We start from the raw sequence: 27,656 nt of genomic DNA, 5'->3' as shown, positions 1-27,656 counted from the left end.
ATATTTTGCACAAATAACTCCACCTTGTTCTCTGTGAAGCAGCATCTGCAGGCTGCTCTCCCTTGACCTGGTTAAGAGAGGTTTCCATATGTATAAATTATCCAGATAAATACCAGATTAAATAGCTTTAAAAAAAAGTCAAATACTTGCCTCCTGAAGAAGGGTCCTGACCTGAAACGTTGACCACCTGCTTTTCTCCACGGATGCTGCCTGGCTTGCTGAGTTCCTCCAGCATCATTGTGTTTTTCATCTAGATTCCAGCATCTGCAGTCCTTTGTTTGTCTATTTTTCAAATGTCCCTGGTAGTTGCCAAAAAATTAGCATGTTTCTTTAAATATGTAAGTTAGGGGTCTTTCAACCTGATTGTTATAACTGAAATAAAATTGGAAACAATGTGTAAGCCATACAAGATTCTTCAATAGTTACTGTCAAAAAGAAAGATTATTTTGTAAAACAAAAACTTTGTTGTGGGGCTGATTGAATGCTTAACAGACACTGAATTGTAATCACCAGCTTCACATATTGTTGCCCACACCAGTCTACCCTTACCTCAGGCTGCCACTGGTGAGACATTTGGCCCAGCATTCATTCTGCTCAAGTGAGCAAACTGCCTACTTGCTGCTCAGTCAGTGGCTTTATAATTGATGATAGTGAGAAGGTGAGGTAGTTATTCACTCTTTGTGAATGGAGAATTGAGGTCTATTTACTGGTTTTGAACGATGAGTTCTGTATAGTTGGATCAGACAGATTGGTGTTTATTTACCTCAGTCCAATCCTCCTGCTTCTCAGCTGCTCAGCAAGTAGCTTACTTGGTAAAGATTTTGGGCAGCATTCAACCAACTACCACAAACACTAACAAGCACTCATCTTAGTACTGCAGGGCTTCTTCTGAACTATCTCAGCAGTAGAAAATTGTCAAACATGGATTACTGTGATCATATTTTGCATCAATTTCAGTGACAGCAGCCTTGTCGTTAACAGGTAACTCATATCATCAACCCTTTGGTTTCCCTTTATAGCTGATAAGAAATTACCACAGCAAACTGCATAGATTGTATTCACTAGAGTTTAGAATAAGAATGGGGATCTCATTGAAATGTACAGGTTTTTTTAGAGCTTTCAAGACTGGATGCAGGTCGAATGGTTCCCCTAGCTTGAGAGAGGGTGGATTTTAGGACAAAAGGTCACAGTTCATATTCAGAGCAAAACATTAAAGATTGAGATGTGGCAATAAAAAAGATCACTCATTGGGGAGGTAAACCTGTGGAATTCTCCACAGAGAAGACAGCATAGGTAAATTATTGAATGTATTTAAGGAGGTGGAGATATTTCTGGATACGTAAGGGTCTAGTGTGACAATATGGTATTGAGATAGAGGATCAGCTATGATTGTGTGAGTGGCGGACTAAGCCAGTTCTATCACAGGTACCACTCTCTCCACCATCAAGGACATCGACATGAGGCAATATCTCAGGAAGATGGCATACATCACCAGGGATCCCCACTATCTGGGCCATGCCCTCTTCTCAATGCTGCCATTAGGCAAGAGGCACAGGAGGATGAAGACCCAGAACTCAAGGTTCAACAACTGCTTCTTCCCCACTGTCATCAGGTTTTTTGAATTGACCTGAAAAACCTTAACACCACCTTAGGACTATATTATTTTTCTCTCTCAATCTTGCAGTAGTGTTGTTACATGTGCACATGTAAAAGTTATGTACAACTTGTGGTTGTCCTCATCTTATAATATATTTGTGCTGATGCATAAAGCTAATTTTCATGGCATTTGTACCCCGTATTTGTATGTGACCACAACAAACTTCAATGGTAGAGCAAGATCAAAAGGCCGAATGGCCTAATTCTGTCTCTATTTTCACCTAAGAATATAACAATCTCTGTCTTGAACATGCTCAGTGACTCAGTAAACAAAAATTGCAAAGATTCACTGCGCTGCAGGTGAAGAAGTTTGTTCTCACCTCCGTCTTGAGTGGCTCACCCCTTCCCCTGAGACTGTGACCCCCTGATCCTGGACACCCCAACAGGGGATAGAGTATAATATTCTTTGAACCAGTGCTGAAATGGAACTCCAGGAACAGCCTAAACTTAAACAAGCATCAACTATACTTTTTTTTCCTCTCTCTCCTACCGGCTTTATCTATTTCATTTACAAACAAAAATCTCAAGAGGGCATTTCTGACCAAATTCTGACTCTGCCAGCCGCTTGCTCTTGTTCCACCCCTCTCGCTGACGTAATCACGCTCCCGCCGTCGGGCGAGGGCGGAAGTGAGGTAAGGCGGGCAGGCCGGACGTGGTGCTGAGGTGTGCTGGACCTGGAGTTACTGCGCAGCGCCGCTGATGAGAGGCTGAGCCGCGGGGGGAAAGTCGGAGAGTGAAGCAGCAGCAGCAGCAGCAGCAGCAGCGGCCGTGCCGGGAGCGGAGCGCAGCAGAGCAGGACAGAGGCTACAGCGCTGTGATCGGTCAGTCAGGGCGTCCTTGAGGCCCCGTCCCTCAGCCAGTACCACCCCCGCGCCGATCGTTGCTGGGCCCGGGCTTTATTATTGTTGCTGTACGCGGAGGCCCCGGCTGTCGGCGCCGGGAGCCGAGCCCTGATCTCGCCGCCCCCCCCCCTTTCTCTCCCCTCCCCCTCCTCTCCCCACCTCTTCTCCCCTTCCCTTCTCCCCCCTCTTACCCCTTCCTTCCCCCTTTCCTCCCTTCCCCCGCAGCACCGCTGAACAGGGAGCAGGGTTTGAAGGAGGGAGCGAACGCTGTGCTCGGAGGCGGCGTTGAACGCCCGGGGTCGGCGGCTGGTCTCCAGCTCTGTTACCTGCTCTCCCCGGAGCCGCTGGTGGTTGCCATTGGCACCCTGTCACTCTGGGGACTCACGGAGCGTGGCATCCATCGGTGTAGCAGACCCAGACCAGCAGGTTGAAATTAAATGTTGTAGGCCCGTTGAAGCGGAATAGACCATTGCTACTGCTTTTCATTGCCCTCAATTTTGTTGGTACTATCAATAGCCCCATTGCTTGTAGGTGATGTCTTAAGCCTAACATTCAACCGCGGCCATCGCTATTCCGCTAATATTGGTTTAATAACATTTTTACTCTTCGTAACATTGGTTCCAGAATCTGTTAATTTTGGGGTGCATACTAAATACCAATGCTATGTAGAAACACTTTAGAACCTTAACTATACCTCATGTTTTAAATCTGAATATAAGAACAGAAGAAACAGGATCAGGAATCGGCCCTTCGAACCTGTTCCGCCGTTCAGTAAGATCGTGTCGTGACTGATCCAATCTCAACATTATTCTCTTTCTCTACATAGCCCTTGACTACCTTGTATTTTAAATGTCTGTCACTCTTGGAATATATTCAGTAATTCTGCTTTCACATCATCTCAGGTAGAGAATTCCAAAAATTCATGACTCAAAAATTCCTCTCTCTGAAATTGTCCCCCTCTTCTAGATATCTGCACTAGGAGAAACATCTCAGCAACTACACGGGCAATCTCCCCCTCCCTCAGAATTTTTCTGTGTTAATGAAATTGTATCAAGATTTCCCAACTTTATTGTATAATTTGTTTTATTTATTTTTCTTGTGAATGCTGCATATAATGTGCCCGTGATGCTGCTGCAAGTAAGCTTTTCACCAAGTAAGCACCTGTGCATACATGTACTTATGCATTTGACAATAAACTGGACTTTGACTGTACCTTCATATTCCATAATCCCTTTAGCTTCCCTACTTGTGTGTTATGCTTTGTATCTATTTCAGCTAGAACATATTATTGTCTTGCTCTTGAATATTAATAAAATTTTTCATTCTTCCTTCCAAAGTCAATGATCTTGCATTTCATCACACACTCCATCTCCCAACGTCTTGCCCTGTTGCTAAGCCTAACTGCAACCTTTTGCAGGCTATCTACCTCACAACTTGCTCACCCATTTACTTTTGTATCATCAACAAACTTTACTGCTGCAAACTTAGTCCCTTCATCCAAGCCACTAACAATTCTAAATATTTGAAGGCCCAGCATTGATCCCTATGGCATCCCACTATTTACTGATGGCTTATGTGAAAATGAGCAATTTGTCCTGATTAGCCATTATCCTATCAATTTCAATAGTTTACCTCCAAACCTGTGCATTCTTGTACAGTAACCTCAAAGACTTCCTGGAAATCCAAATATGCTACATCTACCTTCCATTTTATCCACCCTATTTGTTACGCCCCCAAAGAACTCCAGAAAACATGTAAAGTATCATCTCCCTTTCATTGAACCACGTGGTTGTTTTGTGATTTTCTAAATGTCTTGCTAGTACCTTGCATTTTCTGAATGACAGATGTCAGGCTAACTGACTGCGGTTTCTTGCTTTGTTTCCCTCCTGTCCTGAATTGTGGTATTACATTTGTTTATTTTCTGGGACTCTGGAACCCAGGGAATTTTGGTACATTATGACCAATGCAGCCATTCCTTTACGACCCTACTTGGATATCTTTCATTACTCAGTCATTATCAGGATTAATAGGAAGTAATTGGGATTAGTACAGTGGTGGCATAGTAGTTTATTTACTGGATTTATAATTCAGAAGCCTGAACTAACAATTTAATGAACCCAAAACTGGAGCTGTAAATTTAGTTAATAATCTGGAATTTCGTTTTTTAATTGGTATTCATTGGTAACATTGCCTACAAAACTACTCGGTTGTTGTAAAAAATAGATCTTCACTAATTTTCTTCAGGATTGGAAGTACAAGCCAGTTAATGTGATTGAATCTGAAATAGCCACTCATTTGTGCCATAACTACTATGTTGAAACAGAGAATAAAACCAGGCCGATCAAAGCACTGAGTTCAGATACAGAAAAGTTGACCCTAGCCCAGACATCCCTTCCAAAAGCATCCTTGCAAACACCTGGAGGCTGGTGCCTAATTTGGGGGAGCTGTGCTGTAGACTAGGCAAACAAAATGGTTATCCTAACAGAATTATACCCTAAAATGTGCCATACTATTTCATCCCAGCTCTCAAGTATGCCCTGTCTCATTGCTCGAGCAAATAAACCAGTGGGAGTAGCACAATAATATACAAAGGGATAACCCTAGGAGTGCTCATTGTTGACTTGAGACTCCACAAACTCTTATGGCATCAGATACATGGGCAAGGAAATCTCCAGGTCTCACTACATTCCTCCCTTAGTTGATGAATAGGTGGTCCTCTACGGGAAGATATCAGTGTTCATCATGAAGAGTGGTTGGCAACTCCACCACTAACCAAGCTGACTGAGTCCCGAAGAACATGGCTTCCAGATTGGTTCTCTGAGTGTGGTGAATGAATCTCAATAGACCTTGTACCTTTGCCACAGTTAGATTGCCAAGGATGAGGTATCTGTTCACGATGGCATTGATAGTGACTGCCACACCATCCTTGTGGAGACAGTGCCCTGCCTTTACAGGGATGACACCCTTAGTTTTTTTATGTGGCATTGCTAAATTGGGTAGACTTGGGACAGATTTGCTAGCTCAAAACCAGAAGTTCATAAGTTGCCCCTGTACCCTTCATAACAGCAGAAATGTCCATGAGCACAATCTGTACCTTCGTGGTCTGACACAGCCTTCACTATTCCATTGTTATCAACTCTGGTTCTATGAGTAGAGAAGGGCATGCTGGGTGCCTAAAAATGAGATATCAACCTGGAGAAGCTGCAGTGCTGGACCACATGCTAAGTATCAAAAACAGTATGCAGTGGATAGATCTAAGCCAGAGGATACAAGTACTGCATTCCGCCCAATTGTTCATGAATGCTGGTGGACAGTTTAACAGCTAATGGGAGCAGGAGGCTCCAAGAGCATTCCCATCCTCAATTACAGGACCCAGCATGTGAATGCTAAAGACAAGGGTGAAATATTCACAATCATGTTCAATCCAAATTGCTGAGTGGATGATCCACCTGGGTGTCTTCCTGAGATCTCCACCATTACAGAGTTAATTTTAAGCCAATTTGATTCACTCCAGGTGACATCAAGAAATAGCTGAAAGCACTGTATACATCAAAGGCAGATAACATCCCAGCTATCATACCAGAGACCTATGTGCCTTTAGCCAAGTATTTCTAGCATATTACAATTCTGACATCTAGCTGACAAATGTGGAAAATTGCCTAGGTCATGTTCACAAAAACTAAGACAAATCCAATCCAGCGAATTACTGCCAAATCAATTTCTTGTTAATCATAAGCAAAGTGATGAAGATGTTGTTAACAGTGCTAACTTCCCAATAATATGCTTAAGGATGCTTAGTTTCAGTTCTGCCAAGATCAGTTGGCTCCAGACCATTATCACAATCATGGTCCAAAGAGTTTTATTCCAGAGGTGAGGTGAAAATGACTGCTCCCCACTGGAGTTCAGGTCTTCAGTACTGGGGCTGGGCTCTTGTAACCATTATTTTGGTATCACGTGGTTGAACAAGCTTGTGAATGCTTTAACCTTGTTTCTAGCATTCACAGGCTGAGCCCACTTATTGTGGAGGATATTGTGTTTTTTGGAGCCCACTTCTCCCGCTAACTATTTAGTGGTCCATTACCATTTAATGGGCAGAACTGCAGAGCTTTGGTTTGATCCTTTGACTGAGACCGTTTAGCTTTATATATTGTACTGATGTGGCGGCAGCATTTTAGTGTGGTATTGAGGAACCCTGGTAAAATTCAAGTCAAAGGCCTTCAAGGGGCAATCATTCCGATTGTCGGAGTCATGCCTTGCCCAAAGGAAGGTGGTTGTGGTTGGGCGATACACTTTGGTGTTGCTGACAGTGCTCAGATCCTGAAAAATAATCAAAAAAATTGATGCCTTAAGACCTTTTACACATGATTGTCAGTTAAATGTTATGGACAATTCGTGCAGTGAATTAAACGGGGCACAACAGTGCTAAGCTATTTCTGCATTGTAGCTTTAAATATGTATATCATATTCTGTTATTTCTTTCTAATTACTGTTTGGAGCAATGAATGTCAAAAATGTACTCGTTTAACTCAGCGCAGTAATTTAATGGGCTTATCAGCAACTTTGCTGTAAGATGGACCTTTGCTTTAGTTTTAAACTGCATTTATATTGGATATGTGTATGACAGATTTGCTTGAATGATTGCACAATGTAGAGAGATTTATTGAATATGGTTTGAGTGGGTTGTAGCTGTTAGGTTTCATTGATGTTTTTAAGGGGCTTGACAGGGTAGAATCAGAGTTCTCTGGCTCGGGTGCCTAGAGCCAGGTATTATAGCATCAAGATAAATTGCTGGTTATTCTGGACAGAGGAGAAGGAATTTCATTACCCAGAACAGTGATATTTCGGAATTTTCCATTCAAGAGGTGTTTGGAGGCCTGGTCATTGGTTATATTAAAGACATTTGGGATATTATTGGAAATGAGGGATATGAGGTTAGTGCACAAAAGTCTTAGTGACGTATAAAGTCAGCTGTGATCTTTTTGAATGGCAGACTAGGCACAAGGGGTAAGTTGCCTACTAGTTTAATGTTGATTGTTCTGAAATACAAAATCTTGAATTACCTGGAAACACTGAAATATCATGTTCTTATATAGTGCATTCTTTTGATCTTTTAAATTAAACATTGTAAAAAGATGGAAACTGAGTCAGTCTCAATAATGAAGCCAAATTCTTTGGTCTAGATACGTATACCGTTGCATTTTATTGTGATTTATTCTGTGCAAGATAAAATGATGACTTTATTATTTTAAATCTAAATGTTTCTGTTCTAGAAAGTGGTTCGCATTGTGACCAGCTGTAATATTTTGGGAGATTTGGAAGTTGCAGTAATGAAAACTACATTCAAAATGCTTTGAATGTTCTCAACCTAAAAATATCAAGGTTGAGGCCATCCCATCAACGATCAAAATTTAAGTTCCCAGTGGAACTTAGAAGTTTTTTTGGAGCATATGTGCTTGATGGCATTAAAGGTCACTTCTCAGTTGATCTGTACTTCAATTCCATTTACCTGCCTTTGTTTATTTCTTCATAACTTTTGCCTTTTTGAAAAAAATCTCAAGCTTGCAAAATGGAGATGTGAGACTGCAGATGGAAAATAGAGGCATCAGATAAACACCATAAAACAAAAGAAGTGGTACAGTAAAATTCCTTCCCCAAAAGGCTGGACCTTAATATCGTATGATTAACCTTGCTCCTGAGATAGATAAATTCTAGTCGTTTCACAGTTGAACTAGGCAAAATAGTACGAACTGTCATTCTCCACTAAAAACCCTGTGGCAATACTTGTAATTTGTGGTCAGTTTTGCATTCATTCTGTCTCAACTTCACAATTCAGTTTATCTGGCCTGAATGAGAATTTTGAGTGCTTGTTACTTGATCAGCTGGACTATTTTCTTATGTAACATGGAAGGCAAAGTGGTAGATTGACTTGTGATGTTGCTTTGGATGCAGTGCTTTTTGTCCAGTCTCTGCTCATATCCCTGATTATTCAAAAATTCAATATGTTTCGTTTGAAACCAAATTTCCAGGTTTTAATCAATAACTCATAAAATAAATGAGTTGATGAACTCGTAAGAGTACATTTATGAAGGAATGTTAGAACAAAATTTGAAGAACTTATCACTTTTGCCTTTTCAGTAGATGAGTTGGCCATGAATGATTTAACATGTACTTTTATATTTGGGTTCCAAATGGTATGACTTCGTCCCTTTTAATAATCCTGTGCTATATAGCAAACTGAAAGACAAATTTGCAGCCTTAAATGAAAACAATGCTGGCAATATTTAGTAGGTTAGGCAGCATCTGTGTAGAGAGTAGCAACTGGCAGCCTTATTTTCTCTGCATTTCTTTTAGGGGTCTTCCTGTTGGCAGCAGCAGTTGAATATAAATGCATGAAAATTGTTTCTCTAGTCATTAAGCAGCATTTAAACCTGGTTTAGATTTGTGGAATGATTCTGTCATGTCAATCCAAAATGTATATTTCTGAGCTTTAGACTGTACTACAGCTAAAATGTGTCAATGTCACAGTTGATGGCTTTTAAATTTAGAAATCCTGGGAATTTTCTGCTGGTCCGATTGTTTATTTATTGGGAAAATCTCATCTAACTGCCAAGGGGTTGCAAGAAATGTCCATGTGTTTAAAATTCTTATTCACCTAAGCAGTAATTATAAGCAATATTAAAATACACTTTCTAATTTGGATTGTTGCCTTGAAAGCCTAAGAATATGATAAGATTTATTTAATTTCTGTTTTGTTTCTTTCCAATGTAGGACACAAAGGACTTTATTGTTATTTTACAACTTTTGAACTATAATCACTATTGAAATGCAGGAAACAAGGTGTTCTATTTTTGCAGAGATCTTTAAAACAATGCGTTTTTAAAAACCAGGATCTTTTTAATGTTAATTTCAATGAGGTATAATAATTGGTCAAGACTAGAGGGCTACTCATCCGTTTTTCAAAGTAGTTGCATGGGGTTTTGGTCCATACATCTGGGAGATTAGATGTGTGCCTCAGTTCAATGTCTCATCTGAAGGACTGCATTCCTAACAATATATCCTCCTTCCTGTTCTCAAATGGAGTTTCAATCTAGATTTGTGTGTTGAAGTATCGGAGTAGGACCCGATCTTAGAAACTTCTGAATCAAACAGTATTTTACCAATAGTGCTAGAGTGGATGTGAGCTGGAACATTAGCTGAACCCTACATGGCACCTATTCTGGGTGCACATTAAGATGTTAGGTAGTTGAGGGCATGCTCTGTTGGTGCCAGAAGCGTGGAGACACTTGTGAACTGCCCCCCAAACACTCTACCCAAAGGATGTATTTCACTGTGTGTTTCGATGTACATGTGACTAATAAAGATATCTTATCTCATTTGGAATGTTGCAATGCAGTACTCCATTTATATTGTATTTCATTGCAACTAATGTAGGTATTGGACCATCATTTAAGCTTGTACAGTTTTAGATTATGACTCTGTGTTACCTCTAGCCAAAATTCAAATTTGCTATTAATGCACATAACATTGACCCAGTGCCATAAATTGTTGAGGGTATGATGGCTTTAACAGAAGGAAAAACTGTTAGATGGTATGGATATTGTTTCCAACTGGGTTTTGGATCCTCAAAACTTTGTAGTCATCAGTATGATGATATCAAACAATCATTTAATGTTTTTAAAAAGATAATGCACAGGATAGCTTTGCTTTCCTACCCTAAAATTCACAAAGACATAGAAACCTTGCCCATTTTTGAAAATTTTAGTGAATTGGTGGTGTGCGTTAGTGATCTTCAGCCCTAACTTGTTAATGCCCCTGTTTGCAAAACCACAAAGTTGCTGCAATTAATTGCTTGTTTCCTGTCATACCATGGTATAAATCTTATTAGAAAATGCAAATCAATGCTGAACATGCATTTAGCATCCTCTCCACAATGTAGTGGGCAGGAATAGGGTAAACTCAGAATGTTACTAGATAGAGGAATGAATGGTCCATTTTTAGAGGGGAGAAACGTGTACCTGACTTCCATTACAGCATCATGTCCAAACTGGGGTGAAGTAGACACTTGCATCAAGACAGATGGAGATACAGGAGACTGCAGATGCTGGAATCTGGAGCTAAAGAAAAACAAGATGATGGAGGAACTCGGCAGGTCAGGCAGCATCTGTAGATGGAAATGGACTGTTGACATTTCAGGTCAAGACCCTTAATCTGATGCTGCCTGACCTGCTGAGTTCCTCCAGCTCATTTTTTTTGCATCAAGAAAGATGTTTCCTTACAAATGTTCATCGGCTTGGATATATTTACTACTCAGTATTCTTAATTTTATTATGTCATTTTGTATGAATAGTGAACATTGCAAATGTCCCCTTTTGTAAAATGTTTATCTGGTCATGTGAAGAATGGGCCTCGGGACACTCAAACTTTTTTGAAATTGCTTGATTACTTGGTTCCCTTTCCTGGCAAAAAGGAAGTTGGGGGATAGCTTTAGTAATCGGTTAAGCCAAGTGACCACTGAGAAGCAGTCGTAAGATGGATGATACTCTTTTGATTTGCAGTTAAGTGTTTATTAAGCAACAGAATAAGTAGTACAGATTTTCTTTCCTTCACCTTTTAAAGCAAGTGAATGTGATTGGGAGTTTGCATACAATAAGTTCCCATTCAGTGATCTTCAATCAGTGGTTAGCAATAATTGTCAATACAGCTTTCTTAGTTGTTGAGATAATTTGCATAACAGTAATCTAACTGTATCTCCATTGCACTGAACTGAGTTCAGACCAGATTGTTTAGGGCAGTCATTATTTCTCTCCAACGTTATCAGATCCCTCAAGCCTTCTGACCTCAGTCCTTTTGCAGCTAAGTTCACTTCCACAAGAAATAAAACAGTGAATTACAAGTACAGATTCAGTTTAAGAGTTTGATACTCTCGCCATCATTGAGATCCAGCTCTAGGCTGGGTCTGATTGAATGGTAAATATACTGGATGGTAATTTGAAAAAGACACTTATAGCTTTGGAGAGGAGGAAATCGGAACATTTCATTTAGGAGTGCAAACGCTCTGGGTGGGACAGAGTAATACTAAAACATTTAAGACATTGAAATTTGCATTCTGACCTTTTCCTTATAGTGATAAGCTGACAGTATCCATCATCCCAGAGATCAAAGATGATGGTTGCATGAAACAGCATGCTAATAGCAAGTTGATTTTGTATGACACCTTTAATATAACATTATGAATCTCGTTGGGACATTTTGTTATTCAAGCAAATGTTACCAAAGCTGCAGGAATTCATTTGCACTTCCATTCTAGTGTTCTGCATCAAGTGTTCACTGTGTGGCCAACTCTGTACTGGAGAAACAAAACATGGATTTGGTAACTGGGGAGAAGTAGACGCTTGCATCAAGACAGATGGAGATACAGGAGACTGCAGATGCTGGAATCTGGAGCTAAAAAAAAAACAAGATGATGGGGGGAACTCGGCAGGTCAGGCAGCATCTGTGGATGGAAATGGACTGTTGACATTTCAGGTCAAGACCCTGAACCTGACGCTGGGGAGTACTCAGTCTACAGAAGCAATCCTGTGCTTCTGGTTGCCTGCCACTTCCAATCTCATTCCGCTCCCACTCTGACCCATCTCTCTGTGGCCTCCTGCACTGTTCAATTGAGACCCAGCACAAACTTGAACTTACTCTTTCTGGGCACTTTCCAACTTTCCAGATTCAACATCATATTCTCAACTTTAATAACTCATTGTTTCTGTCTGCATCAGAAATGGCCATTTCTGCCAGTCTGTAATTTTTGGCTCAATTTTTCTCTTTCCATTAGGATAGTGTGATCTACTGGGCATGTCTCACAACCTTGCTATTAGCAATATATAGCACAGACAAAGGAGCATCATAATCATATAGTTGTCTCATTGACCCAATTTACGTGGTCCCACCTGATCAAAGATATTCCATTTTGTCTATTCCTACCCCTGCATTCTCTATAACTTAAAATGTCTTTTTTTTAATAAATCTCCTTCCCAATGTTGACAGAGGGTCTCAGACTGGAAACATTAACTCTTTTTCCACACACAGTGCTTGACCTGTTGAATGCTTCCATCATTTTGTTTTCTATTTCTTATGACCAGTCACTGCAGTTTTTAATTTTCATTGTCTATTGTAAGGGAGTTACTAATGGGGATGGACTGAGTACTTGGACAAATATGGACTGATCAGGAAAGTTAGCATTTATCTGTGTAAGGCAAATCATGTTTAATTAATTACTTTTCCAAAAAAATTAACTAATCAGTGTAGACAGTGGAGTGTCACTAGATGTTTGTATTTATTTTTGGAAGGCATATGCTAAGATCTGCTTAAGATGCTGTTAGCAAATAGAAAGAAATGGAATTAGGCAATATATTGGGTAATATAATCCTCTGCTCATTAGCTATTTTCTCTGTACTTGCAGCAGCAGTGCATTGCACTTCAATATTCCTGCAGATTTCCAAAGGCCTCTTACAATTCAGCATTCCAGTCTTCCAACTCCATGGATCACCAGTAGTGACGGCCATCCATAAGCGCAAATATTGAGATGCTAAGCTCCAAAGGAGCTCAGTGATGCAGTGAGAGATTGAATTGAATGGAGTACATGATGGTTGGAGAGTTGGCAATCAATATGTGTCCCTATCAGAAAAGCAGCAAAATGCCAGCATTTGCTCAGCAACTGCTGGTTGGTGGACAGTCTGGCCCACGGACTTTGCTGGCCATCTGACTGAGAGATAATGGATGCTATGCAGCTCCATGTCACAGTATAGAGACTAGATGAAGGAATATGATGCTACAAATCTTGGTTAGCTAACAGCTTCGATTTGGATGGCAAAATGATGTATATGAGAGCAAAAAGAGAAAGGGCTGTTGATTTTTAAGTTAAAGGTGAAAACTTGCTAGGTGAAGTTCATTGTGATGAAATCTGAGATTTTGAACTTCAGATATAAGAAAGGTAAATCAGAATATCTTTGAAACAATGAATAGCTAGCAATTGTCAGTGAGTGAAGAGATTTACAGGTCCTAGTACGGGAATGGTGGGAGCTATTGACCTCTATTTTGTGGTAAGCAACTGACCTCCTGCTTTTAGGGTCAATTTCTGAATAAGTTTCCTCCTAGTTTTTTTACACTTTTGAGAAGTTCCTGAATGAAGCCACTTCCGGCCTTGGTGGCGAGACTACCCTGTAGCAGAGCCTTCTGTTTAGAAGGTGGTTGAGCAAGCACACTCTTCAAACTGCTGGGAAAAGAGAAAACCAGCTAATCCATATCTCATGGCTTGGCCAGCTGTCAAAGTTATCAAGCATAGTATGGCTTGTTCAAGCTATTTTTCCAATCTAATTACTTTGGAGTTGTTCCATCTTCTTCATCAAGTCCACACCAGAGTGGGCCGTGAAAATGCTGGCAAACTGCTCTTGGGAAGGTTGGACTTCTACGTTGATACATGCTTATGATGGGTAGATTGAGTCAAGACATAATTTGTCCTGATTGCACAGAATAACATACACAAAAATTTACTCCTGTTCCTATGCTCAAGAATGTCTGGAACTGGCTAGTGCAAACAGATTCCAATATTTCCATCAAAGCAACAATGTTGTGTCCTCATTCCCTGCAAAATCCATCCAATTACAAGGCTAATGGAGTCCAAAACAAGAGAGCAGAACATTAAAATTAGAGTTAGTCCATTTAGCGGCAATTTCACGAGTATGACCTTCGCCACACAGAAAATGATATAAAAAAAACGATTGTTGTTAAACTCCTCAATGGTTGACTAGCAAGAATCCTTATAATTTGGCTGGTTTGTGACTTCAGATATATGATTGAATTGTATGCCTTCAACACAAGGTTATGATGGTGGTACAGTGGCAAAATGTACTCAGTCATAATCCAGAGGCTGGAGTTCAAATCCCATGATTAATCTTGTCATTATCAGTGACTATGAAACTACTGGATTGTTGTAATCCACCTGGTTTACTAATGTCCTTTGGGGAGGTAATCTGCCCTTAGCCATCTGGCCTCCATACAACACCAGACCCACAGCAGTGTGGCTCTCTCTCTACTGGCGGCAATTTAAAATAACAAATTCTGACCTTGCCATCAGTGCCCATATCCTGAAAAATGAATTAGCTGAGCAAAAGAATGAGCAATAAATATTGCCTTTTTGCTCAAATTACAGAAAAACACCAGAATAGGTTATTTATTATATTGGTATGATTTCAGTTGCTTTGAAATTTTCATGCAAAAATTGTCATTTGCAGATGGGTGCACTTTTAAATTTCACACTTACTTTGCCTTAACGCTTTGCTGTTGCATTTTGTTTACAGCCTCCATTGCAAAATATCACATTAACTGAGTTGTCATAAGCAATGCTCCAAGGCAGAGTACAGAGTTAATGGCAGGATTCTTGGTAGTGTGGAGGAGCAGAGGGATCTGGGGGTCCATATCCACAGTTCCCTGAAAGTTGTCTCACAGGTGGATAGGGTAGTTAAGAAAGCTTATGGGGTGTTAGCTTTCACAAGTCGAGGGATCAAGTTTAAGAGCCGCGAGGTAATGATGCAGCTCTATAAAACTCTGGTTAGACCACACTGAGTACAGTGTCCAGTTCTGGTCGCCTCATTGTAGGAAGGATGTGGAAGTGTTGGAAAGGGTGCAGAGGAGATTTACCAGGATGCTGCCTGGTTTAGAGTATGAATTATGAGGAGAGACTAAGGGAGCTAGGGCTTGACTCTTTGGAGAGGAGGAGGATGAGAGGAGACATGACAGAGGTGTACAAAATATTAAGAGGAATAGATGGAGTGGACAGCCAGCGCCTCTTTCCCAAGGCACCAATGCTTAATACAAGAGGGCATGGCTTTAAAGTAATGGGGGCGGGGGGGGAGAGTACAAGGGAGATAGCAGAGGAAGGTTTTTTTTACCCAGAGAGTGGTTGGGGCATGGAATGCGCTGCCTGGGGCGGTGGTGGAGGCAGGTGCATTGGTCAAATTCAAGAGATAACTAGATAGGCATATGGAGGAATTTAAAATAGAGGGATATGTGGGAGGAAGGGGTTAGATAGTCTCAGATGAGGTTTAAAGATCGGCACAACATTGTGGGCCGAAGGGCCTGTATTGTGCTGTACTGTTCTGTGTTCTAATGCTGCAATTTAGTGCTCATTTAGTGAAAATTTTATTGTAAAGAGGCAGCAAATGATATGTCCTGCTTTGGATGATGTAATGCTCTTTTTATCATATGATCAAGATCACACTCAATATCTCAAGTTGACTCCACTTTCAGTTAACTAATATCCATTAAAACTATTTAACTACTGTTATGCCAGTCATGGGTATCTGGTGAACCATCTATCAGATGAAGTTTCATGGACTTGTACGATTTCACTAACTATTGGTGACAGTCGGCTTGGTTTCTCAATAATTGGTTTATTAAATTTTGAAAGAATTACTTGCTAATTGGAGACTAATATTTGAAAATAGCAAATGATGATTTAATAGCAGTTACAATAAATACATCAAATGAAATATTTGTGCTCCAGTTATGCCACATGCTGTATCGTGAATCATACAAACTTAGTGCACTAAAGGAGAGCATTTGGCTCTTTGGTCCATCTTGTCCGTGCTGGCTGGTAAAGATTTGTTTGGCTAATGTAACTTCCAGCTCTTTTCTCTGTAGCATAATAGATGCACTTTGTGGGGTGGGGGTGGAATCTTCATCTCTCTCTTTTCCCCCTGCCCCCCCCATCAACCTTTTACCAATTAAATTAGATCTGTGTCCTCTAGTTGTCAACCTCTTTGCTAAAGGAATCAACTCTTTCCTGTTTAACCTGTCATTCTCTCCTAATTTTCTGCACCTTGTGTGAATTTTCCCACAGTTTTATTCTAAAGAAAACAACCCTGGTGTGGATAGTGTCTCCTCTTTTACATGTCAGCCCTTGCAATGCTCTTATAAATCACCTCTCCCTTCTCTAGTGCTATCGCATCCTTCGTGTAATATGGTGACCACAACTATGCAGTATTCTAGCTGAAGTGTAATTTCCAGTACCTTGCGTAAGCATTCTGTGATCCTCTATCACCTCTTAGAATCCTACCATTTACAATGTATTCCTTTGCCTTGCTTCCCCTAATACACCATCTTTACTCTTCTTGCCCACCTGCCAGTCCATTGATATTTTCATAAGACATGCAACTTTTTCACCACAAACCACATTGCCAATTTTGGTGTTATCTGCAGCATTCTTAATAATGACTCTTGCATTTTAAGTCCAAGTTATAACTGTGACACTTTTATGCTAATTGCCTTTGACAAAACTGTACCTTCCTAAATTTATTTTGTGCTTTAGAAAATTTTAGTAATTTGTCCACCACCTACGCCAGGCTAATAAGCCTGTAATTGCTCATCCTTTCCTCTTTAAACTAGAATGAAGCATTAGTGGTTTTTCAGTTCTCTGGCACCATAGCTGAAGGCAAAGAAAGGATTGAAGTATGATGCTCATATCCTCAGTTATTCTCTCCATGCTTCTCTTGGTGTTTGAAGATGCTAGATCCCTTCTGTTTTTATCATATCCATTACTTCATCTTCAATATCTATATTCACCCCCTCCAATCTCAAGGAATTGTGACTATAAACTCAAAATTGAGGTGTTATTGATGCTCTTAGGTTTGTATGTAATTTTACTTTATTATTGTTCATACTTAAAAATGTGCACTGTCGAAAATTATGATTAGCATTTTATTTTATGAACTTAGCCTGAATGCTTGTATCTTACAGAAATATTTTCCAGTTTTTCTAGCTCAAGGCAGACTTGCATTAATAAAATAATTCTGTGGTATTTAACACTTACTGCACCAACCTCATTAGCAATATTTAAATGAAGTTCAGATTCATTTTGAAATCTGGATTAGTCTTTGTCCAGTTTCTCTTTATCTTGCCTGGAATGTTTGATAATCACCACCAATCTCAGCTGCTACTTCTGCTTTTTGATACAAGTTGGGTTTGAAAATCTTTACATGCAGATATTTTGTCTGGATCTTGCAGGACTGGATATTTGTTTACAATAGTTGATCAGAATGAGTTCAACAACAAATCCTCAAATTTAGTTTCAAAATTACAGCCCATCCTTAATTTAAGTTGCTCTCGATCTGTTATTGAAATACTCTGGGCAAGGATTAAGTTGAAGTCTCTAATATCAACTGAAAGGAAATAAATTTTCCAAGATTTTACTAATGCTGTGAATTACAGTGCTAAAACACAGCTTGTTGGATTTGGTAATATTGCCAATGGAAATACTCTTATTTGCATTTTGCTGTTATTTCAAACCAAAGAGCTAGTTCAGATGTGCAGTTTATCAGAGCTGGATTGAGGTTTTCATTTCTTCACATTTTTCAGATCAGATGTCAGGACATGATATCCAGGTAGGTAGTCTTTGTGCAGCATGCTGTATCAGCATTCAGGTTTCTGTTTGTGGATTGTTCTGATATCACTGGTACAAATGTAACATTTTTTCAAAGAAAAGCTAGCATACCTCAATTTGCAAAAAACAATCCCTGATGTCTGTTGTCATATCCTAGCTTACAATGGAAAAAAAGGTGACATTTCTAGGACAGAGTTTTCAGATTTACTATTTTTATTGCACCATTCACTACCAAGGAGAGTTCTTTCAGCAATGCTTTGGCCACAAGTGCTTCCCAGTGTAGGCAGCAGTGGGTCACCACTATGTCAAGGTTTATTGGTACCCCTGCTTAAGCCTCCTTTCCCTGCTATCCAGGTTGCTCCATCTGTACCAATATTCAAGCCAAGTTTCCATTCAAATTCTCTCACCTTGGGGTGAGCTGCTGTCACCCTGAATATTTCCCCTCCATTTACCTGTTACTTGGTAGCTAAGTCTCTCGTGCCATTCCTGTCAATATACCTAATCATGGATTGAGCATTGCCACGGATGTCAGTAGACTTATCAAGCTGCAAGACACATGTCAGAAATCACATCAACAGTGCAGTGATTTATCACATGTTGTAAAAGGGGATTCTGCAATATCATTAGCCACACTTGATACCAGCATTGCTCATTCAATCTTTTTACTTACTGTTGACATTAAAGACTGATTATACGTGGCTTTTATTGTCTTTGCAACAAGGTCAGCAACCAAACAGCTTTCCTCCAGTACTCTCAGTCAATCTTTTCATTGTTTGCACGTGTTTTACATTTTGATCTTTTAACACATGAAAATAATGCTTAGCATTGTAGGCAAGAATTTAGGTGTTTATAAAATGACACTTCAACTTATCGGCACCATGGGATGGCTTGAAGGTTTCTTCCAAAGCTGAAAATGCAGTGGAAGCACATGATTTGGTTTGCTGGCAAACGAAATGGCAAATCCCCCCCCCCCCCCCCTCCTCCCCCCCCCCCCCCCCCCCCCCCCCATACTGAAGCAAAGTGTTCATTAAGGACCTCGCCTGCCTTTTCCGACTCCAGGCACATGTTTCCTCTTTTATCCCTGATCGGTCCTACCCTCACTCTAGTCATCCTCCTATTCTCCACTACATGTAGAATGCCTTGGGGTTTTCCTTGATCCTACTTGCTAAGGACTCATACCCCTTTCTAGCTCTCCTAAATCCATTCTTAAGCTCCCTCCTGGTCACCTTGTAACTTTTGCATTATCTTTTGATGTTTAATTGCATTTAGCCCAGCCTGTTCAAAAATTTGCATCAGTATAATGTTTTTTGGTCATGATCTTTATAGGTTGCTTCAAAATTGCCTGTCATTTATTCCACTTTTTGAACATGGTGCTTGTAAATATTCTACTGAATAAGCATGTTGCTCAGTCAACTGATTATCCAAATACTCAACTTCAAATCATAGCATGCGATAAGTTTCTGGATTAGTGATTCATCAGCACAGACCAATAATGCAGCCATGAGTTGAAATTCTATGACAGCTGCTGGGGAACTTAAAATTCACTTAAATTCACTAAATTTAAATGTCTTTGTAAAAACCTGTCTCGTTTACTAATGCCATCGAAGACACAGAATTCTGTTGTTCTTAATCAGTTTATGATGCATGTAACTTTAAACCCACAGCAATGTGGCTGACTCCGAATTGTTCTCAAGCGGCCACTCATTGACGGGAAATTTGAGATAGAAATAAAACACTGGCATTTTAAAATCCAGTGCCATTCATATCATGTTTTTTTAAATATTCCATGTGTGCCAAGAAAAAGCTATAAATAAAAGTAACATTGTGAGAATTAAGGGAAATATTCTCCCCAGGTAGTCACTTTTAGCACAAAAGACCCAGATTATTGGAGGTCATTCATCTCAGTCCCAGGACAATGTTTTAAGACTCCCCAAGGCCTTTCAACCATCAACAATGCACACCAGCAGTGTGATGAAATATGCTCCACCTTCCTCTGTAAATGCACTTGGTAACAACAGTCAAAGCTTTACAGCATTCAGGACAAAACAGCTTGCATGATTGGCATCCAGTCCTCCTCCCAAAATCCCTTCATTAGAAGTACATCAAAGGAGAATTCTCTGGACACTTTCCAAACCTGTGCTCTGGAACAAGTGCATGGAAATGCCACCACCTGTATGTTCGTATGCGAGACAAGTTTTTCACAGTACCTTGGTACAAGTGACAATAATGACCCGATTTCAGTACTAACCAGGAAATGTCACTGCATCTTAAATTTCCCATCTCATAAAACTGCGGGAGTATGATAGTGGTGTGGACGCAGTAGTTAAAGAAGGCAGGTTATCAGCAGCTTTTTCAAGATAATTTGTCAGTGGTGCCTTGGTTCTATAGACTTGGAAAAAAAAAGAAATTAAGTGTCACAAAATAGAGAGAAATGTTGCTTGTAAATAGTTCATCATGTATTATGGGTTTGATCCTAACTTTTAAGTATTTACAAACACCATAATTCATAACTTTCCATAGAAATTTATTTATAAGTTAGACCCAGAGAGGTGCAAGAAATTTAGCACCCTTCTACTGAAGCACAGTATTTGTGCATTCAGACCTAAAGGCTTATTTGTCGATTTTTACCAAACATAATCAAAAGTGATTTATTTTAGTCATTATATTTTGTAAAGAATCTTATCCTTGGCCAAGATCTAAAAATATTAATTTATTCGAAGCACCAAAGTTGTTTAATTTGGAAAGGCCTTGATCTAGCTTGGGTAATTGGAAAAGAAAAACTGGGAAATTTCTGAATCTGGGACCAATAATATGTTTATCCAGTGCCTCCCTGCATTGCAATAAATGTGGTTATCCAAATCTTCTAATCATTTTGAATATGGTGAATGTCACATAAAAGTAAATGATTTCACTTCTCCTTATGATCTGGTATTAAGGGTGGATTGTTTTGTATGGATTTTTGTTTAAAGATGCACCCTGCTGTTATATTATTGCGCTGCATAGTTACTGGAATATAGCAGTTACATTTGCAGGATTTTGTGGAGGACTGTACGAGATGAGTGGATTACATTAATGTACTGCACATTCTTCGGCGAATTACATGGAATGGGCAATAATGTCATTACATTTTGAGACTACCCATCCAAATATTTTATTTTCTGTGATTTCATGGCATGAATAATTCAAATTGTGCAGAAAAATAATTTTAAGTCCCCTTGCTGTTTTTTAATTTGGGGAGTTTTGTAAAACCATGGTTTGTTTCCTTCTCTGAGTAATGTCATGAGATGGCATTCATCAATTTGTAGTGTTATTTTACTGTCCTTTTTAAAGTTGCGTTTTACAATTCCTGTGTTGCTGTATATGTCCACCATGTTTGTATGTAAAAGTATGCTAACCTGTTCTAAAGAAAAAAGTTAGTGCATCTAGCTGTGTTTCATTTTAATATTCTATCTGCCCATAAATGATATCATTTTCCAAATGGACCTATATTGTATATCATTTAAATACAAGTTGTATGGAGTTAATATTCTCAAGCGAGAAGGTGTGCCTTTCTGTGAAGAAGTAAAATGTGCTGAGTGGTTTGATTCCTCAATTATTTTGTTTCCAATCTGAGGTTGAGCTTGATTGATGCAGCATCAGTTTCTATTGGACTACTATTAATCTATCAACTCAAGATAAAATTTATTCATTGGTCTCCTTTATTGATCTAATCGCTGACTGTATGAAAATATAGCAAAATATCTGCTCTCTACTATGAATTATTTTTAAAAATTATACTTTAAATTATTTTGCCAGGCAAAATACATGAAACAAATACATAAATAAAGCAATGACACAGATCTTAACTTTTTTCTGCCTGGCAGCCTTTGGGAATAATTGTTTTTGTGATTGCTTAAAAAAACATTTGCAGAAGCTACTATCTGAAATGTGCTACATCCTGTTGGCATGATATCCAGATTGAAATGGCAATACTGGACTCTTTATCTGTTTATGGGGTTGATTTCTGTAATTGAGTAAAGTTATTGAGCAGTTTTAAAGTGAGCTGGCTTGGGTTCATGGCTAGCCATCAGTGAATGAGTCATCAAATGTTCTGGAGTTCACTGTTATAATGCATGAAACCTGATAGCAATTTCTGGAATCTGCAGGCAATTAAATGTGCAAATCCAGAGGCTGTTGTCAGCAATTCCCTGCTCTCCCCACAACTTAAACTTCTGATTTTATGAAATCAGGATTCCATTCGTGTTATTTTATCTGAAAAGTTTCATATCCTAAAATTTAAATTTAGAGCTACCTCGATTTTGTATATGTTCTAGTCTTAATTTTGCTTACTGTAGAAATTTTCTTACCACACATTTTCTTTCTGGCTTCATGACTCTTGAATTCTTCAGTTTTGCCGCATAACTTGTTTTATTCCCCCCCCCCCCCCCCCCCCCACATCCCCAATGCGCAATTGCCCATGAGAAGGTGGTGAACAGCAGTCTTTGAGGTGAAGCAATGCTTACAGTGGTATTCTAGAATTGCTACCTAGTAATGATTAAAGAAAGATGATCTTTTAAGCCAGCATGGTATGTGAGACATGGAGGGGAACTTTCATATGTGCCCATGTTTATTGCATTTGTCCTTAAAGAAGCAGAGATTGCAGGATTGAGAGTTGTAGGTGCAATTAAAAATTCTTACTGAGTTTCTTTAGTACTTAGTAGATAATATACTATATATTGTAGGTATGGTGGATTACTCTAGAGTAATGGATAGGATTCTAGTCAAGCGGATTGCTTTGCCCTGAATAAAGTTCAGCTGGAGTAGTTTTCAATCTGCAAGTGGCAAGATCCATCAGACAGCTGATTTCTGCCTTGAAGATAGGTAGACATTGGAGAGTAAGGAATTTCCTTGATGATCATGGTTATTTAAAGTTGATATACCCTGTTTTTTGTTTTCAAATCTTGAAATCTGTTGTTTAAAATGTTGAGTTTTAAAAAAATTGCCGAACATTTTTGTCATGTATTTAAAAGAAAATTGCATTTATAGCCATTATACAGCTATTCCAAGTTTCTTAAATCTGATATAATCTCCGCAAAATACTACACTAATGAGTTCATCTGCTCTGAACGTAGATCTGTGCACAAACAATTTCATTTCATAATTTTGGACTTGCTGACCTATCTTGTAATTCACAAGAATCCTGATATTATTTCATCAACATCTCTGAACTAATCTCTTTCCACTCACTACACCGCCCCCCACCCCTGCCGCCACCGCCGTTCATTATTCTGCTTCAGTTTTATCTGAACTTGTAATGCTTTTCTGTGTAAAGTCAATTGTAAGTCATAAATATTGGTCCATCTTGAAGATAGTTCAGTGGAGATTATTGTTGGAAAATGTATGTCTTCTGAGAAAGCTAAATTTGTGTTTTTAAAGAAAAATCACACACACTATTAAATGAGCCAAAATACCAAGGTAAGTTTGTTGACATAGCAGCTGTGGTTTGCTAGTTCTTCTGAATGCCCAATCGGGTGGAATTGAAACAAATCTTGTGTGAGGAATTCTCTGGAAAAGTTAGTACTCTCCTGGGTGCTGAAACTGAAGAGAAGTTTGACAGAAAAAAAAGGTCTTCGCTTACAGTAAGTGGAATAACCTAGTCAGCCAACATATGTGAGAACTTCAAAGAAGCCCTAGAGTATAAGGGGATACTGTAGAACACAGTCACAGCTTGGTTTGAAGGTTCTGGACGACATAGTCATTTAAGTCTTCAAAAAGTAACCTGCATCAGTCTGGTTTTAATTTGTAAAAACCTGTGTCTTTTTCAAACTGGTCATAAGTGTAATGGTTCTGCGAGTCCAGTGAAGTGGTAAGTGTGTGCTTCAGATGGTGAGCAATGATATTAGCCATAGGGCTTTCAGTGTTGATTTGTACTAAAATGTGAAACTCATCCAAATTTGGCAGCAAAGTCATTTTGGCTCTTGATAAGCAATTGTTTTTCCAGTGAAAGAATTTCACATAGTATTGAACTTTTCACACTGCTTCCTGTAAGCAATTCCTTTGTTTGAGGAGGAATGAAAAACAAAGCCTTTTTCTCCAAAGTTTAAATTTGGCCAAAAATGTGTGTTGTTTTTTTAAAAGAATAAAGTGGTAAGCCAATATAGCTGAATTATTTCCAGGTGATGAGGAAAATACTGAATATATTTTCTGTTCCACAGCTCCTCAGAATAAAAACCATGAACCCAGTCTATAGTTCAGGTGCTTCAGGGGTTCCATATGCAAATCCAAAAGGAATTGGATACCCAGGTAAATGGTTTTATTTGCAAAGTTAAGAGAAAGTTACTCACTTGTGTGGAAGGTGGTGTCAAAGGCAAGGAGTGAAGATCATAGATAAAATCAACATGAAGTAGTAAGAGCTGATGTGTGACAGCAGGAGCACTAAATTTCAATAAATTTCAAAATTTCTAAAGACTAAATTTCAAATGACTAGTGAATATTAAATGTTTGAACTGTATAATTTCTTAGGACTGGCTATAAAGTAGTGAAGTTTCCATTTCTTTGATTTGTACCATTCAATAGTCGTGTTTCATGAGTCATTGATTTTTGATGATTTCCACTCCATTCATTACTTCACTTTGTCATCAGCAATGAGGATGTTAATAGATGATCATTGAAGTGATTGGAGAGAAAAGCTGAAAATAATTTTTAAACCATTGATGGTGATTCTCAAAGTGGGGTTACAGTAGAATTTTACATTTTGTAGTATTTAAATTTTTAATCCATGGGTTAATGAGTTTGTCTAATTTTCTTTTTATTTTTGGCTGTCACATTTTTAAATTCTTTTGGACTAATTTGATTCTTTGATCTTTTTTGAACAAAGCAGGTTTTCCAGTTGGCTATGCAGCAGCCGCTCCTGCCTTTTCTCCTACTGTGTATGCTGGTACGAACCCAGCCTTCCCAACAGGTATAGCACCTTGTTAGTCATTAAGTGTAATATGTGATCAGCAAAAATAACTGCTTACCATAAAGCACTGTCTGATTTAGAAGGTGCCCAGTTATTTTAGTGTTAATTAGGACTGAAGGTCAGTGATATAATATGCCTTTTATGATCTTGTTGCTTTTAAAGAGTTGATTGATGAGAAAGTGGTTATAAATCTTGAATTCATTTAGGGCTGCATTGTTAGTTTGTGTACCAATTAAACTGAGAGATATCAGAGCTCTAGTTATTTTCTTTTAACATTAACTTAAGCTATAGAAGAGCACAAGTGAAACCAAGAGCCTCCCCAAAGAATTGCATATGCTTGAATATATTACACCTCATTCTATTAAAGGCCAATGAGTATAGGCCCAAGCTGTTCAACCTTTCCTCACAAAACAATTCCTTCATCCTAAGAATCAATCTAGTGAACTGGCTACCTCCAGTCAAAGTATATCCTTCCCCAATAGGAGATCTCAACTAGACTATGTATTCATGTGATCTCACCAAAGTCCTGTACAATGAAAGCAAGACTTCCCTGCTGTAGGCAGTTCTCCAGTTGTGGTATTATCATCTCAGTAAAATAGAAGCAAGACTTCCCTGGTGTTACTCGAACTGCTTTGAAATAAAGCCAGCCATTCCAATTGCTTTCCTAATCATTTGCTATATGCCCAGTAACTACGTTTCTTGGTATTGTTTCTTATTCCTAGTTTTTATTCAAATGGCTGAAACTAGAATTACCATCTCAATGGCTAACATAATTATAAGTGGTCCTTAGTTTGTGTTACAGTAAAAATGTTTGGCTTGTTTAGAGTAAGAAGTTGAAGAACCATTCCACTATATCACCACCATATCTTGGAATGACTTGTGCATCCTGATTAATGGTTGTTCTGACATTCTTGGATTCTGTTTTGTTTCAGGTTATACACCAGGCACACCTTATAAAGTCCTCATGTTCTCCGACCAGTGGGAGCTGTACCACCCTACTCCTCCTCTCCCAACCCGTATCAGGCAGCTGTATATCCAGTTCGAAGTGCCTATCCACAACAGAATCCTTATGCACAGGTTAGAAATGGCAATTTGTTTCATAAACTTAGTTGAAATTCAATGACTTAGGAGTCTAATGTACTTTTTAAGGGTCTGTTGTTCTATTAAATGTGGCTACTGAACAATTCTATTACCTAATGGACCAAATATTTTGTTGTAGAACTTGCAAAATGCAACCACTTGTATTTGTGTTTGCAGGCAACCTTGATTTGAACCACATGAATCTTGGCCTAAAGGTTTTTGTTGTCAGCTACATGGGCTTCAGATGTATTATCAGAGCAGCATGGAATAGGTTTATGCTTCCCTGATTTGTTCTGACATTCTTAGATTCTCTTTGTTTCTGGTTATACACCAGGCACTATTTTCTAAAGAATTTTTCCACACCCATTGTTGCATTATGGAATTTCAGAAATCCAGAATATTTAATCTGGATTTAATATTAAATTCATTTCTTCCATATACCCAGGTTTACATCATAGGTTTCAATCTATAAATGAATTCTACTTTGTTCGTTGTTAAAATTTGTGGTACTAAATCGTATAGCTTCTGGAAAGTATTCTTGTAAAATCTCTACAAATGCAGACCTGTTGTGATTATGCGTTTTATGCAGAATCTTGTATTGTAAACCAATTGCATTTTCAATGTCAGGTGATTAGCCAGCATTTTATTCAAAATGCTCCAAGATGCAGCCCAGTCTTCCGCTATGTGCTTGAAGGCATAGAAAGTATTTAATGTGTTTTTTAATTTACTGTGAGATGACTGAATGGTATCATTTGCTACATTTCCCACTGGGGTATGATGTAGAAATTTAAGCTGCTGCAAGCACCGAATTCCTGGACTAAGCTCCTACGTTGAGCTAATGTTAAGTCAGTCATGATGTAACTTAAAACAGGCATAAAATATATGGGTTATATCCCAACAGAACTTGAAGGAAACCTTTAATTTCTGTGCATTTTTTTCAAGGAATCTACATTGGTGTTTCTCCCTGTGGGAGAGTTATATAGAACGAACACTGGGACTGGAGATTCAACGTGAAAAACATAGATTTGGTGCGAGCTTAGATGGAAAAAGACCTTGTGCTCTTTAAATTGATGTGCAGGATCATGACTGAAGATAACATAATCTATCATCTTTTAAATTGGTTGCTTTTGCCCTGATCCTTAAATTCACTGATGCTGAGCTGTGATGGAGGAAAATCTGAGTTAGTAAATGTGCTGTGGGTACGCTAATACACGAGGATATGTCCACTATAATCAACAGTCCGTTTCCAAAGCATGTCTCTGCTGTCAGGGTTAGAAATTCATGCTAATAGTCATGATGATGCAAAGTAGGAGGAAATCAACTTAGTAGCTAAACTGTATCACCTTACTGTAATCAAATGACTTCTAACCTGAAGTTATCCCAAAAATGACATTAAACATTAGATGACAAAAAAGAAATGCATAAGAAATGCTGAACCTTCAAATATTGCTACCTTTCAATCCTAAAATCCCAATTCTGCAATAATGATGGGTCAAATGCACGGTTAATGAAATCAGATTTAGAATTGTATCTACTGAATTTACAACTGTAAATTATTTTGACAACTGAACGTATCAGAAAATGTTTTCATTTCCTTTATTTTGTTAAAGAACCAAAGTAATCTTAAGATGTAGTCGAAGTAGCTTCAGATCAAAGCTTAAGTAATAGGGTTTCAATGAAATAGAATAAGCAGGAGTAAGGTTGATGAGAC

At 38.8% G+C, this 27,656-nt stretch overlaps 1 protein-coding gene across 1 annotated transcript in view; it reads left to right on the top strand.

The window, feature by feature from the left end:
• Nucleotides 1–2,405: 2,405 nt before the first annotated feature.
• Nucleotides 2,406–27,656, top strand: part of fam168b (family with sequence similarity 168 member B) — a 38,083-nt gene continuing 12,832 nt past the window's right edge. Inside the window, 6 exon segments of the mRNA XM_052018460.1 lie at nucleotides 2,406–2,477; nucleotides 24,120–24,207; nucleotides 24,782–24,865; nucleotides 25,798–25,826; nucleotides 25,828–25,845; nucleotides 25,847–25,942. Of these exon segments, the coding sequence (XP_051874420.1) occupies nucleotides 24,138–24,207; nucleotides 24,782–24,865; nucleotides 25,798–25,826; nucleotides 25,828–25,845; nucleotides 25,847–25,942 (297 nt within the window). The 5' untranslated portion in view covers nucleotides 2,406–2,477; nucleotides 24,120–24,137.

The sequence above is a fragment of the Pristis pectinata genome, chromosome 6, assembly GCF_009764475.1.
Source record: "Pristis pectinata isolate sPriPec2 chromosome 6, sPriPec2.1.pri, whole genome shotgun sequence".
NCBI classification, from domain to species: Eukaryota; Metazoa; Chordata; class Chondrichthyes; order Rhinopristiformes; family Pristidae; genus Pristis; species Pristis pectinata.
Note: the sequence above shows the minus strand (reverse complement) of the source record. Positions and strands in the feature narration are given on the sequence as shown.